At 36.0% G+C, this 13,756-nt stretch overlaps 1 protein-coding gene across 1 annotated transcript in view; it reads right to left on the minus strand.

The window, feature by feature from the left end:
* Window positions 1-13,756, minus strand: part of GALNT13 (polypeptide N-acetylgalactosaminyltransferase 13) — a 230,818-nt gene that overhangs the window by 84,726 nt on the left and 132,336 nt on the right. Inside the window, exon 6 of the mRNA XM_070941942.1 lies at window positions 11,470-11,640. Coding sequence (XP_070798043.1) covers window positions 11,470-11,640 — 171 coding nt within the window. The remainder of the gene's footprint in view (window positions 1-11,469; window positions 11,641-13,756) is intronic.

Consider the following 13,756-nt stretch of genomic DNA (forward strand, 5'->3'; position numbering starts at 1 on the left):
GATTCTCCACGGTGTCAAGTTTCTTCTATTAAAGTTAATTCCAGCCATACCCCTAAATCTAATCACACGTCTCTTCTGTTTATTTCAAAGATAGTTGCAAATCTATTTGGCATTCAAGTGCCATCAACATAGATTATTTTGCTTGCCTGAAAAAGTATTACTTACATGCTCTGCAGCTCTGCTTTTCATTACAGGCATTGTGATCTCAAAAGACCAAACGGCATTAAAAGCCATAAAATGGCATCACCGTTTTGAAAACAAAAACACATCGACATTTTTCAAAACATAATATTTTACTATCTTTAAATGTAGGATTTCATTCTTAGCATTGTAAAGGTTTGTTTCCTACACACTCCCTAAAAAGCATGTTCAAGAATCTCCTTTCTAAACAAAGGTCTTTGTATGCAACCATTATCTTACTTTATTCAGTATACAGGTTGTCCTTGATTTATAACAATTGAGCCCAAAATTTTGTTGCTGAGCAAGACGTTTATTAAGTGAGCTTTGCCCCATTTTACAAACTTTCTTGCCCCATTTGTTAAGTAAATCACCGCAGTTTTTATGTTAGTAACATGGTTGTTAAGTGACTGGTTTCTCTATTCACTTTACTTGTCAGAAGATCACAAAAGGTGATCACATGACCCCGGGACACTACAGCCATCATAAATGAGTCAATTGCTAAGCATCTAAATTTTGATCACATGGCCATGGGGATGTTGCAAGGGTCATAAGTGTGAAAAACGATCATGTCATTTTTTTCAGTGGCGTAGTACCTTTCAAAGGTCACAAAATAATCTGTTGTAAATTGAGGACTACCTCTACTAAAGAATTCTGGCATGTGAGGTCAAGGGGAAGAGTCTTTCCCAGTGTGGCCCCAGTCCTGTGGAACATTCTACCATGAAAAGTGAGAATTGCACTCTGGGAGGCTATTAAACCTGGTTTTGCTGGTTGACTTGGGGCCCTGAGGGAGGCACTCATTGCTGGAATTGGTTGAGGGAGTAAGAAGATCTCATTCTCATGCTGTCTAACTCTTTGGCTCTAGTCTTTATCTAACGATGTAATTATAATTGTTTTTGTATTTTTTTTTTATGTTTTGTAAGCCACCCAGAGTCACCCTATTGGAAAGAGGAGGACATATACATTTAATAAATAAATTAAATAAATTGAAGAGCCTTGGTGGTGCAGTGGACTAAAGTGCTGTTCAGTAGTACTTAGCTGCCAGCTGCCTGCAATTACTGCGAGTTCAAATCTCACCAGGCTCAAGGTTGACTCAGCCTTCCATCCTTCTGAGGTAGGTAAAATGAGGACTTGGATTGTGTGGGCAATAAGCTGACTTTGTATAAAAAGAACACCGCTTGGGGGGGCCAAAAGCCCTACTAAGCAGCTATATACAAAAGTATGACGGCTATTGCTTAACGCATTGTAAGCCGCCCTGAGTCTCCAGAGAAGTGCGGTATATAAATAGAACCAATAAATAAATAAATAAATAAATAAATAAATAAATAAATAAATAAATAAATAAATAAATAAACAAACAAACAAACAAACAAACATTCAAAATGAATTGAGCTGACTATTAAAGATTGTAACTAAAACTAGTAAAATGATGTTAAATTGTGATAAACAGTAAAACTCTGAAATTTATTTGAAAGAAAATGACTGAATTTGCTCTGAAGTGTTTCTGAATATCTGTTTTTAACACTAAGGTATTACTGTTTTTAAAATAATCTAAATGTTCTTTTCATTGCAGCAATGGTAACGGAGGCGTCTGTAAAGCTCCCAGAGTAAATTATTTTTATTTTCTGCTGTAATTTCCTTAAATAACAATTACCTGCAGGTTTCAACAACATAGTAACTAAATTAATTAACCTTTGGCATAAATCCTAGCAACTTCAGGAAAGCTGATATTATCTCCTTCACTCAGTTCCTTAATAATTTTGAAACAGTGTATATTTGTTATTCCTTAAAAAATACTTTGTCATTGAGAAGGTAGATTCCACTGACTCTATAAACGGTCATGCAGAATGAAAAATGGGCTAGTTAGAAGTGATCATTCCTATTTTTTTTTAGTTCTATGTTAGTACTACATAAAATGTATTTATGAATATATAAAGTATGATAGGCAGATAATGCAAGTATTCCACAAAGCTGGCTTGTTGAGTATAAGCTTCATAATTTGTTTGAGTTTGATCCTCATAACTCATTAGGAAGATCTGGTATTATTACAAGATTTAAATTAATGCAAGGCAGTTAGCAAAGCCTTGTTACTTTTAAGTACAAATGCCTCAAAATACCAAAGAAATCCATTAGCCCATCAACCACATATTTTCTGAAAGGATTTAAAGGGAAGCATGTAAAAGTAGAAAGACATAATTTATTTAAAAGAGAAAAAGAAAAATTGCACCAATAAAAAAAAAAATAGGTGATGGAATCCCTCAAGAGCTTCTTGTTGAACCCTTGGCTTCAATCTTTGTGACCTCCTCTCTTCTGTCTTGTTTTGATATCTTATTCAGTCACTCTGAATAATTCTTCAGCAATTGTTTTCAAGATAAAAAGAATTTCTGGGGAAGCTATGACAAATTGAAGACAGCTCTGCAGTGAGCAAAGACGATAACTACACCGGAATGACAAATTGGCAAATGGACCGACTTCTTGAAATTGCTCTCTGGGCAAAGAGAGGACTCAGAACTGCCCATATGCACACCAGACAGTACTTCCTTGTGAAGAGACCATAGGACAAATGTTTCCAATGGGTTAGAGCTCTGTAAGCCAAGAGAATCGTTATCTATACTGGATCATACTAGATACGTCATGGATTATACTGGATATGTTATCCTGGATATACAAATGAAACTGGGTGTTTTAACGATCATACTTGGCCAATAAAGAATACGTTACACTATGCTACGCTATGCTATCCATGCCTAAGTCACAGTTCCAAGCCTTCAAAATAACACTGGATTTGCATACTTCCTTTTCTTAATCTTAATCACTTTTGGAAATTGCTTAAGTGCTTTTTGGATATTAAAAACCTGGAAGTTTCATTACATCATGTGAATCTCCTTCAATACTTATTGAAAAAAAGTTCTATGCAAGTTTAAAGATTTTAAATTTTCTTTTGGAATAAACATCAAAAGAATGATGAAAATGTTGGTTTTGGAAAATTACAAATGGATTAAGGGGTCAACATTGGAAATAAAATTATTTAAGGATCTTTCCTGTGGAAAAATGTAATTGTTTGGGAGAAAACATTAACATTTTGATATTAAGTATAAGAAATTTTCCCATAGAAAAATACTGTTTATCAGGAAAAATATATGATAAGAAGGGTCTTTGATGGTTGAATTCTAGAGGTAACAAGAAAGAATTAAACATTATAATTAAAGGAGAAAAAAGCCATTAATACCATAAGAAGTAAATTATTCTAACTTGGGACAAATTTAAGGATATTCAGAACAAAGTATTCAGAAGTTACTTTTAAGATTGTCTATTTTTAACAAACTAAGACTGAGACAGATTCAAATCTGGATTTACAAGAATGATGTAGATAAGTACACCTGAAACTGGCGGACATCTTAATTAAGAATGATATATAAATAATGCATCAGAAGAGTGACTTGGGTATCTTTTTCATTTTGTATTTGCAAAAGAGATGTGTTAAATTTTTGTAGAACTTTCTGAGAAAAGCCAAAGAAAAAATGGAAAGAAATCAAGCCCTGGGGCTCTATGTTTGCAAACTGTTAAGAAGATATTTTAATTGCTGGGAAAGGAAGACATTCTATGATCTACTTTGATCATTTCTGCCAAATAGATGAAATGTTATCCTTTCCAATACAATATTTTATGTTCTATAATTAAGAAATATGATCAACTTGAATAGGCCCACAGAAACATTTACAATCACATACATCTCATTAATTCATTATAGCTCATATGAAACACAAGAGTAAATATTTTCAAGTGTGCATTCCATCTATTTTGCAACTTCTTGAATCTTAGTAAATGTAAATTAAAATGTATCTTTTTTTCTTTAAAAAGATAGTGAGAAATACCAGTTACAATCCAAAATGTTTAAATGTTCTTATTAACATAAGCATTCTTAGGTTCTTTATCTATATAGCTTTGGGGTGGGGGGTGGGGGGGTGTATATTTTTATTTTATTGCTGTGTGAACTGCAAGTTTGCCTTTAAAGTATATGGAGTAGACTCAGCCTATTAAATGGGAAGTTGATTACTTTGAGAATTCTCCAATGCCAAGAGCTAAACAATTCTGATTCAGGCACAATTGATTGCAATGTTTCTTACTGAACCAGTTTTACCCAAAACCAATGCCTGGTAAGGCATTACAGTCATTCCTTTTTTCTTTCCTTACAAAGGAAGCTGCTATTACAAAAAAAATACTGCATAAGTGTAACTAATGCATTACTCAAGTTATGTAATCCCTTGACTTGGGAATTCACCAAAGTTGAATCTTTGAATCGGATTCCTACAAATATTTTCTACCTATTTCTACATTGAAATAGTTCTCTATTTTGGGTGCCTGTTCCTTTTTAACATTTCCATAAATACTGTTAATATTCAGCACATGGTCTAGAACTTAATAAATTCATCTTCTTGCATCTAATCTCTAAAGGCTCACATCTGGAAAATATGTGATCCAGGGTCTTTCTTAATCAAAGCTCATCTGTCTCTCCTACACAAGTACCACCTTTTTCTAAAAGAAATTTTTGGAGGATTTCAAATACAAAAAAAAAAAGTGGTCAGAAGGAACAAAGGACAGCAAAAGAACATCAAGAAGCCTTTTACTTCCTTGATACAATTAGCAACGGTCATGGTTGCTTTGAAATAAAGAAAATGTATCAAGGCATCTGATCAATCATTTTACATACTACAGTAAGTCAGTCAATGGGGGAAAGATGCATTTGATGATGTGTTCCGAGGGATGCACAAAGCATTTCAAAGATTTGAATCATAAAAATGTGTGTGAATGTGGCACCTTTTTAAAGCAGTAAGGCAGCTTCTTCCTTTGTAAGGCATGCAAAAGTTCTTCCCATTATCTGTGTGTTCACAGACATACACAGGTGACACTTCTACTGGAATGGCCAGCAAAGCAGACGCAATGAGGTGTGGTTCTCTGCACCATCGCTAATGTCACAGTATAAATGTGGTCTTTAGAAAGACTCTGTGTCACGTTTATTAAAGTGTCACTCTTAACTCTGTTGAAATCATTCCATGCTAAACAATTCAGAAGTCCGTTTAGCCATTCTGTACGAGAGCTTTGCATCACCTGGAAGGGGCCAAGTGTATCAGACATTTCTCTGCCACAGTCTTTTCAGGGTTTTGACTGAATCGCTTGTCATGGTGTCAATAAATTCCCCAAATGCTGTCAAAGCACAGTTGAACTTCATTAATCTATGGGCTGTGCTATTTTAATACCTTCCTTCTGCTGCTACAGTGCTTAAGAGTCCAGTACGCTTAACATCTATTAGGTGATGGTATACCAATTGCAACAGAATTATAAATGGTCTTCCATGCATTATTTCATCCATCACGGTTGATCAAATCAACAGCAAGTACAAAAAATAAGAGGGGCAAAACATTCGCAGGAAGTTAAGCTTTCTTGTGATTCTTAGAGGTGCTTTATCCTAAATCACTCCAATGTTTTTGTTAAAAAATTTGCACTTGTAAATACCATGTTTCCCCAAAAATAAGACCCTGTCTTATATTTTTTTGAACCTCGAAATAAGCACTTGGTCTTATTTTCGGGGAGTCTTATTATTTTGGGGTGCATGGAACAAGATGGGGCTCCTCTTGCCGTCTTACCTGATTTCCAGCTCTGTGTTTAAATATTGTTGGGGAGGGCTTATTTTCAGGGGGAGGCTTATTTTAGCTCATGCGCTCAAAAGCCCGATTGGACTTATTATCAGGGGATGTCATATTTTAGGGGAAAAAGGGTATAAGTTTCCTATATATTCCTCTCCAGGCAGCATAACCAACTACTACAAAAGCAAATAATATTGTGAGTTGCTACTGTAATATTAGCAGAAGATCCATTTGGAAAGATTAAACAAAGGTAAAATTTCATTAAGTGGGATTTTATTTTAATTGAAAAGAAACTGATACAGTTGTATGATTTACCCTACTTTGGAAAGATACTGCACAATGTTGCTCGTTTCCAGAGGAATTGGTATTATGCTTCTTGTTCTTTTGTTTTTGTTTGTCTTTGGAATGAATATATGAATCTTATGAACTCCAAAAAATCTAATGAACTGTGATGTAAGCTTTTGTCTATCACAGTTGATAGGAGCACAGAAAAAAAAAATATTCTTGATATAGCCTAAAGTGTGAAATTTTAAATTGCATCAAAATAAAAGTATGCTTTCCAACTCAAATGAAGTAGTGGTTCTACTTTGTGATGGTCCGATTATCTACCCGCACTGTCCCTGTTAATGTTCACTGTTATTTTTGGAGACTTCTCAGTGAGGAATAATGAGTCAGCACATCTCTAAACAAGTGGAGATGACATTGTGGCCATAACAAAAGACTGGCAAGAAGAACTGGCCCCACAGAACTTTTCTGGATAAGTAACGGATACTTGTGTTTTGTTTTGCAACCCAACAAGATAGACACAGACTTCAGAGGATAATTAGAACTGCAGAAAAAATAATTGCTACCAACCTGCCTTCCATTGAGGACCTGTATACTGCATGAGTCAAAAAGAGGGCTGTAAAAATATTTACAGACCCCTCGCATCCTGGACATAAACTGTTTCAACTCCTACCCTCAAAACGACGCTATAGAGCACTGCACACCAGAACAACTATACCCAAGAACAGTTTTTTCCCAAACGCCATCATTCTGCTAAACAAATAATTCCCTCAACCCTATCAAACTATTCACTAAGGCTGCATTACTAGTACTATTAGTCTTCTCATTGTTCCTATCACCCATCTCCTCCCACTTGTGACTGCATGATTGTAACTTTGTTGCTTGTATCCTTACGATTTACTGTATTTTTCGGAATATAAGACGCATCTTTTCCCCCCCTAAAAAGGGGTGAAAATTTGGGTGCATCTTATACACCGAATGTAGCCTCCCCCCCCCCCCCAACCCTTTGGCTTCTGCCTCCCAGCAATTTACCTCCTTGCTGCAAGCAGCAAGAAGAAACAGCCCATTTCAGCTTCAGTGAAGCCTAATTAGTACAAGTTGATTGTCCGTTGGCCTCCCTGCAGTTTCAGGCTGCAGGGATTGTCATTGCCTATTGCTGCATGGGTCTCTGCTGCTTTCTGCAAGAAGGCAAATTGCTGGGAGCAGATTTTTTTTTCTTGTGCTAATCAAACTATGCTGAAAACGAAAATGAAAGTAAAGCAGGCTGTTTGCTGCAACTAGGCAAAATTGCTGGGAGGCAGAGGCAGATTTCTTTTTCTTGTTTTCCTCACCAAAAAAGGTAGGTGCGTCTTATAGTCCAGTGTCTTATACTCCGAAAAATATGGTATATTGATATTGATTGTTTACTGATTGCTTATATGTACCCTATGACTATCATTAAGTGTTGTACCTTATGATTCTTGACAAATGTATCTTGTCTTTTTATGTACACTGAGAGCATATCCACCAAAGACAAATTCCTTGTGTGTCCAATCACACTTGGCCAATAAAGAATTCTATTCTATTCTATTCTCTTTGCAGGACAGCAGTTTCCATGGGCTTGAGCACTGGAAGATGAAGAAAAGCAATTACTATCCCAACTGATAAGAGTTGTTTTAAGGACACTGGGTTTGCTAACCTACTAATTAACTGATTTAAGACTAAAAGATCTTAAAAAGAAAAAAACCAAGTTTGCAAAGCTACCTGGTCAGTTTACCTAGATTCCAGAATAAAAGAAAAATTAACTATAAGCTTTAGAATGTAAAGAACTTTTTAAAACATGGGAAATGGCTATTTAAGATTTTATTTTGAAAAAAGTTACAAATGAGTTAAGGGGCCAAACAATTTGGAACGGTAGGACTTTTGCTATAAGATTTTGAAAATAATTATATAAATAAATAGCACCTTCATGAGAACTAAAAGTGTTTAGTAGACTTTAAGTCATAACAGAAATTTGAGACTTTATCATTTCAGAAAGTAGACACTAAGGACTAAAGACCCTAGGCATAAATGAGGGGAGAAAAGGTTTTGTTAGCATTGAGACAAAATGACAGAAAGTAGTTTTACATTTTAAACACTCCAGAAGAATAGAGCAGAAATATAGCAGCCACAATATCAACAACATCTGCTTCTATTGATAGATTATTTCTAAAAGATGTTAAAGAACAAATGCCAGATTTAAAAGTGAATACCTTGGAAGATCTAAAAGAGCTGAAACAAACCTCATCTGATGCAGAAATATTAGAAAACAAAGAATGTGTTGAAATGCTGGAAAAATTTTTAAAAATGTGGCTTATCAAACAGAGATGACAGCTAAAATGGAGACACAAATGATAAACCAGAAGAATGGCATGGATAATGACTCCTTATGGATGTACAAAAGTTTGTTAAAGCCCTGAAGAAGCCTTTGAGAAGAAGCCTTTGCTATACGCTTGTTTGAAAAGCAGCTGCAATCATGCAGACAAGTCCCATCCCCCCCCACATTTCTCTTAGACCTGTACTAACAAGCATGTAAAATGGTGTTCCAGCTGCTGGGCTAATTAAGCCACACTCTTAATATTTTCAAGGACATACTGACATTCAGATGCAGTTTCTAGTCTTTCAGTTTACAAAAGCAAATGCTAAGGCAAAACGGGAAAGAAACTGAGGTTATCAGGAACACTGAAGGCAAATGGCTTACAAAAGATGAAGCAGAGCCGATGTCTACAGATTGACAGATAATACAAGACTATTCAACTGTCAGGACCACAAGCTACAGTGAGAAGCATATCCTGGTGGGAGTTCTGCCTGGAGCTTGGACCTTTGCCTGGAGCTTGGCAGCAACTAGAAAATGAGTAACCACACTAAAGCAACACCTCATCCCAACTAGTGCAAGAACATTTAAAAAAAGGCGAAGGTTGTGCTTTAAAGACATTGAGACCTTAGTTTGAACTAAGTAGTAAAAGAATAAGTATCAAAGCATCTGATGGCTGAAAAAGAAGTAATGGAGGGGAACTAATCAAGGACAACCCCAACCTAGAAATAAAGAAAAATTTCTTGACAGAACAATTAATCAGTGGAACAACTTGCCTCCAGAAGTTGTGGGTGCTCCGACACTGGAAGTTTTTAAGAAGAGATTCGACAACCATTTGTCTGAAATAGTATAGAGCAGGGATGTCAAACTGGTAGCCCATGGGCCAGATGCATCACACACATGCCATGCCCATCCCGACTCCACAAAGGCAAAAAATGTCACAATATGTCATGTGTCATCAAGTGACACGATTGAGTTTGACACCTGTGGTATAGGGTGTCCTGCTGGAGCAGGGGGTTGGACTAGAAGATCTCCAAGGTCCCTTCCAACTTTTTTATTATGCTATTTAAAAAAAAACATAGATGTTTGCAACCCATGCACAGTGATCTAGAACAATTAAAGGTCCAAGGACCACATGCAAGTCCCAGAACTTTCCAAAAGTTAGATTTGATTAATTACATGAAAAGTAATAATATTAAGTGTATTTAATTAATTTAATTTTAATTAAATGTAAGTAAAATGCTACTTTCAATGCATTTTTTACTGTAATACTTCCATTTCATAATATTTCTATTATGGGCAAAATTCTTAGAGAGACTTCATCTCCAACTCCCATATGTTTCATTTTGGACACAAAGACAGATTTGTGTCTTTGTTTGCTCTACTTTGACCAAAAACATATCAAGCAGTTTTTCTGAAGAATAACTGATCTCAAACCAGCAGTGCATAACTTAGATAATTCAGGTCATAGTCCCCAAAATCTGTACTCTGTTAAATACTATTTACCTAAGTCACCTTCTACACTCAATATATTTCCCCTTTCTAGTCTTTCACATAAGAAATCTCTTATTTTTTAGTTTTTCATAGATTTTCAAAGTCAAAGATAGTATGATTTAATCCATTGTTTTCTATACCATTTGTCATCACATGGTTAGTTGGTTGACTTCATTTCTTTTTTACAAAAATAAAAGTTTATTATAAACATATGGTCACTTTACATTCTTTAAGCTGATATTTAAAAAATAGTATGGATAGAGAAACGTATGATATTGAAACAAAGAAAAAAATAAAATCATTTTAAAAAAATCTTAAAGGAGGAACTTTTCATGGCTCATTTTCTTTCCTCCCTTCCATTGTCCCTAGCCACCAACTACTACCCTGTTTCCCCAAAATAAGACACCCCCTTACTGCTCTTTTTTTTTTTTTCCTAAAGCTTCAGAGCCTCCTTCCGAGAGGTCCTGAAAGCTAAATCTAAGACTCAGCACGGCATAGTATCTTCTCTGCCTCTTACTTCTTGTATTCACTCCAACCCATTGGGATGGCTCCTTGGTTTGAGTCTCCTCCTTAGAGAAAGTTACTTTCTCTGTCTATTGTAGGCACCTTCTTTGATCTGCTAAATGTTCACCCTTTTGTTCTGCTGAAATAGCAATACTACTTACACTTATATACCATTTCACAGTGCTTTAAAGCTCTCTCTAAGCAGTTTACAGAGTTGGCATATTGCCCCCAACAATCTGGTTCCTCATTTTACTGACCTCTGAAGGATGGAAGAATGACTCAACCTTGAGCCGGTGAGGATTGAACTGCTGGCAGTCAGCAGAATTAGCCTACAAAACCTCATTCTAACCACTGCACCACCACTCTAATCCTCTGATTTTTCTTTTTCTTGAAAATCCACAAGTTTGAACCTGCCACAAATACATGCCAGGTTGTTTTCAGGGAGAATTAGACATAGTCCAAGTGCAGGTCAGAACTTCATTATTTTTGAAGTGATCCTCAGTAATAAGCTTTGATTTTTTTTTTGGTTTCCTGCTGAGGCTCTCAGTTTAGGAGTAAAGTATTGATTTAGAGCAGTGGCTCTCAACCTTCCTAATGCTGCGACCCTTTAATACAGTTCCTCATGTTGTGGTGACCCCCAACAATAAAATTATTCCTAAAACCATTGAAAATATGTGTTTTCCAATGGTCTTAGGCGACCCCTGTGAAAGGGTCATTCGACCCCCAAAGGGGTCCCGACCCACAGGTTGAGAACCACTGATTTAGAGGGACATTTTGTTAAGGATTTCCCCTACAATTCCATTGCCAAACTCCTGCTTGTTCCTCCTATTCATTCACTCATTATTTCCTACCACAATAAAGTTCACCATGTATTTTCCCGATCTAAGTGGTATATGATCCTGTGTAAGTAAACCTAAGTCTTATAAATACATAGTCATAGGTACACACACACACACAAACACACACACACACACACACACACACACACACCTAATTAATGCTCATGAAACATCCTCTGTCTCTACTACTTACCTCACAGGCAAAGTTCTGTCTCCTTTCCTTCTGTCCATTTCTCTTTGGGGAACAGGGTACCAACGAAAATTGAGTTTCCAGTTGAATCCTCCATAAGTCATGTCTGATCCAGCCATGTATTCAAATGTGTCATCACTGATTACATCGATAATTGGGCATACAACAATTTTCCTATAAAACAAAAATAAACATGCAAACATATTTTCCTGGCAAGGAACTCTGTCTGGTCCAAACACACACACATCCAGAGAGGTAAGGCTGTATGTAAAGGGCTGAATTCCTTTTGAAATCTATTAACAACTTGATTAAATAAATACATTCAAAATCTACTCAGGAGAAGAAAACATGAAGGCAGGACAGCATGAGGCTCTAGCTACAGCCACTCTCTGCTCCCTTTCCTAAACATTGTTAACAATATATCTGAAGATTTATCCATGCAGCCTTGGCAACTGAAACTAGGGAAAGCTCCAGAGATTGCAACATCTGTTTGGAGATATGAACTGTGACCAAGTTAGGAAAAACAAATGAATACCTGCTTCCACAAGCATTCAAGTGGATTACTGTTTTGAAAATCCAGACATATTATTCATGGCGCATTAAGCACATCCATACCTTGAGAAATCCATAACATAAAAATATGTACAATTCTCTTTGGGTCTTGCTTCTTTTTTTCTTTTCTTTCTTTTTTTTTTACCCCAAAGCACAGTATATGTTTTCCTCAAGCAAACCCCAAATGGATAAGCTGAATATACAAACTATTAATAAGAAGTCACAGATAGGAAATGGAGCAACATTCATTGTGTTTCCACTCATCCGCTGGGTAAAGAAGCATTTATTTATTCTGAATTCAAAATCTAGCTATACCAATGAAGACAAAAATAGTAATAGTTTTTCACCATGTGAGGTCTATCGGCTAGAGAACAATCAGAAACATACATTTCCAAGAAACCTAATGAGAAAAGGGAGGGGGGGGAACCCATAAAGGAAATTGGGTATGTAGAATTCAAACTACAAATGTGGAAACAAAGATGACAGATTCAGTTCACAATGCAATTAATGACTGGAACCACAGAAAAAAATACAACAAGAGGCTAGACATCCATCTGTCGACATGATTTCATTTCACTGACTCCATCAAAGAGGGATTTGCATGCAATAATCTCAATGGCCACTTCCAGTTCTATGGCTCTATGACATTATCAATGTTTGAGTGGTCTGTCGAACATTTACAGAAAGCTAACATATTTCCTTATATCACTGATCCTTCCATATATTTCCCTGTTTCTAGCTCCTGTTTTTGTCAGCTAGCCATGATTTCTTGTGTTCTTCTGATGCTAAGAGAACCAGGGGCAGATTAAGATATGCTTTTGAGGGGGGGGGGTCCTTGAAGAATGAAGAAGTAAGCTTCATTTGTTCCAGAATGCAGCAATGCCAGCAGTTATGGGTTTGTCTCTCAGTGGCCATGTTTTGCTCTGAGAATTGCACTGACTTTTGGGTGCAATTCAAGGAGCTGTTATTAGTTGCAAAGCCTTACATGCCATGATTCCAGGGTATTTGTTTCTAACCATTCCATTATTGCTGGGCAGGAGGAATATGTTGTAGATTCCAACTGCTAGGCATTTTATTTAGAGGGTCTCAGGAATCATGCCTTTTCTTTGACTGTTTCTACACCCTGGAATAATATACTTCTAAGATTACTACTAAGACCCTCAGAGTCATCCCAAGGAGAAATGAAATGAAATGAAATGAAATAAAATAAAAATATTAAATTAAATTAAATTTAAAATAAATAAAGGCTAGTCCTGCTCATATTTTGTAGCCCCCATCTTATATATCACATATAAACTATGTGAAGATATGCCTTCTTTTGTGTATTCTTGGAGAACTGCAGGTTCTATTATTTTGGAACTATTAACGCTTAGTAAAATCTTAATTAATGGAATGCATAGGCTTTATTTAAGTAAATCTACATATCTTTGCGTGTGAATCAAATAGCAGGCAACTGTGAGCGGGAAGTGCCACCTTTTCTTTTGAATGTCTCTGAACAGGTCATAAAGCTTTTCCCATGTGAGATAATAGAAAAACTTCTGAGACTGAATTTGCTCTCCGCATTTTCTACAAATTAGTAGTATTTATGTCATCTGGGATTTTTTTTTTTTTCTGATTATAATGGATGACTGGGCCACAGAAAACAAATATTTAGATACTATTATAGTCTTACCTCACCTTCCCTGTGGAAGCTGAAAGCAACACTCACATAAACAATTCTTAGAGGAATCTTAACTAT

This window comes from Pituophis catenifer, unplaced genomic scaffold (genome assembly GCF_029215685.1).
Source record: "Pituophis catenifer annectens isolate HBS135680 unplaced genomic scaffold, rPitCat1.0.hap2 SCAF_1, whole genome shotgun sequence".
Taxonomy (NCBI): Eukaryota; Metazoa; Chordata; class Lepidosauria; order Squamata; family Colubridae; genus Pituophis; species Pituophis catenifer.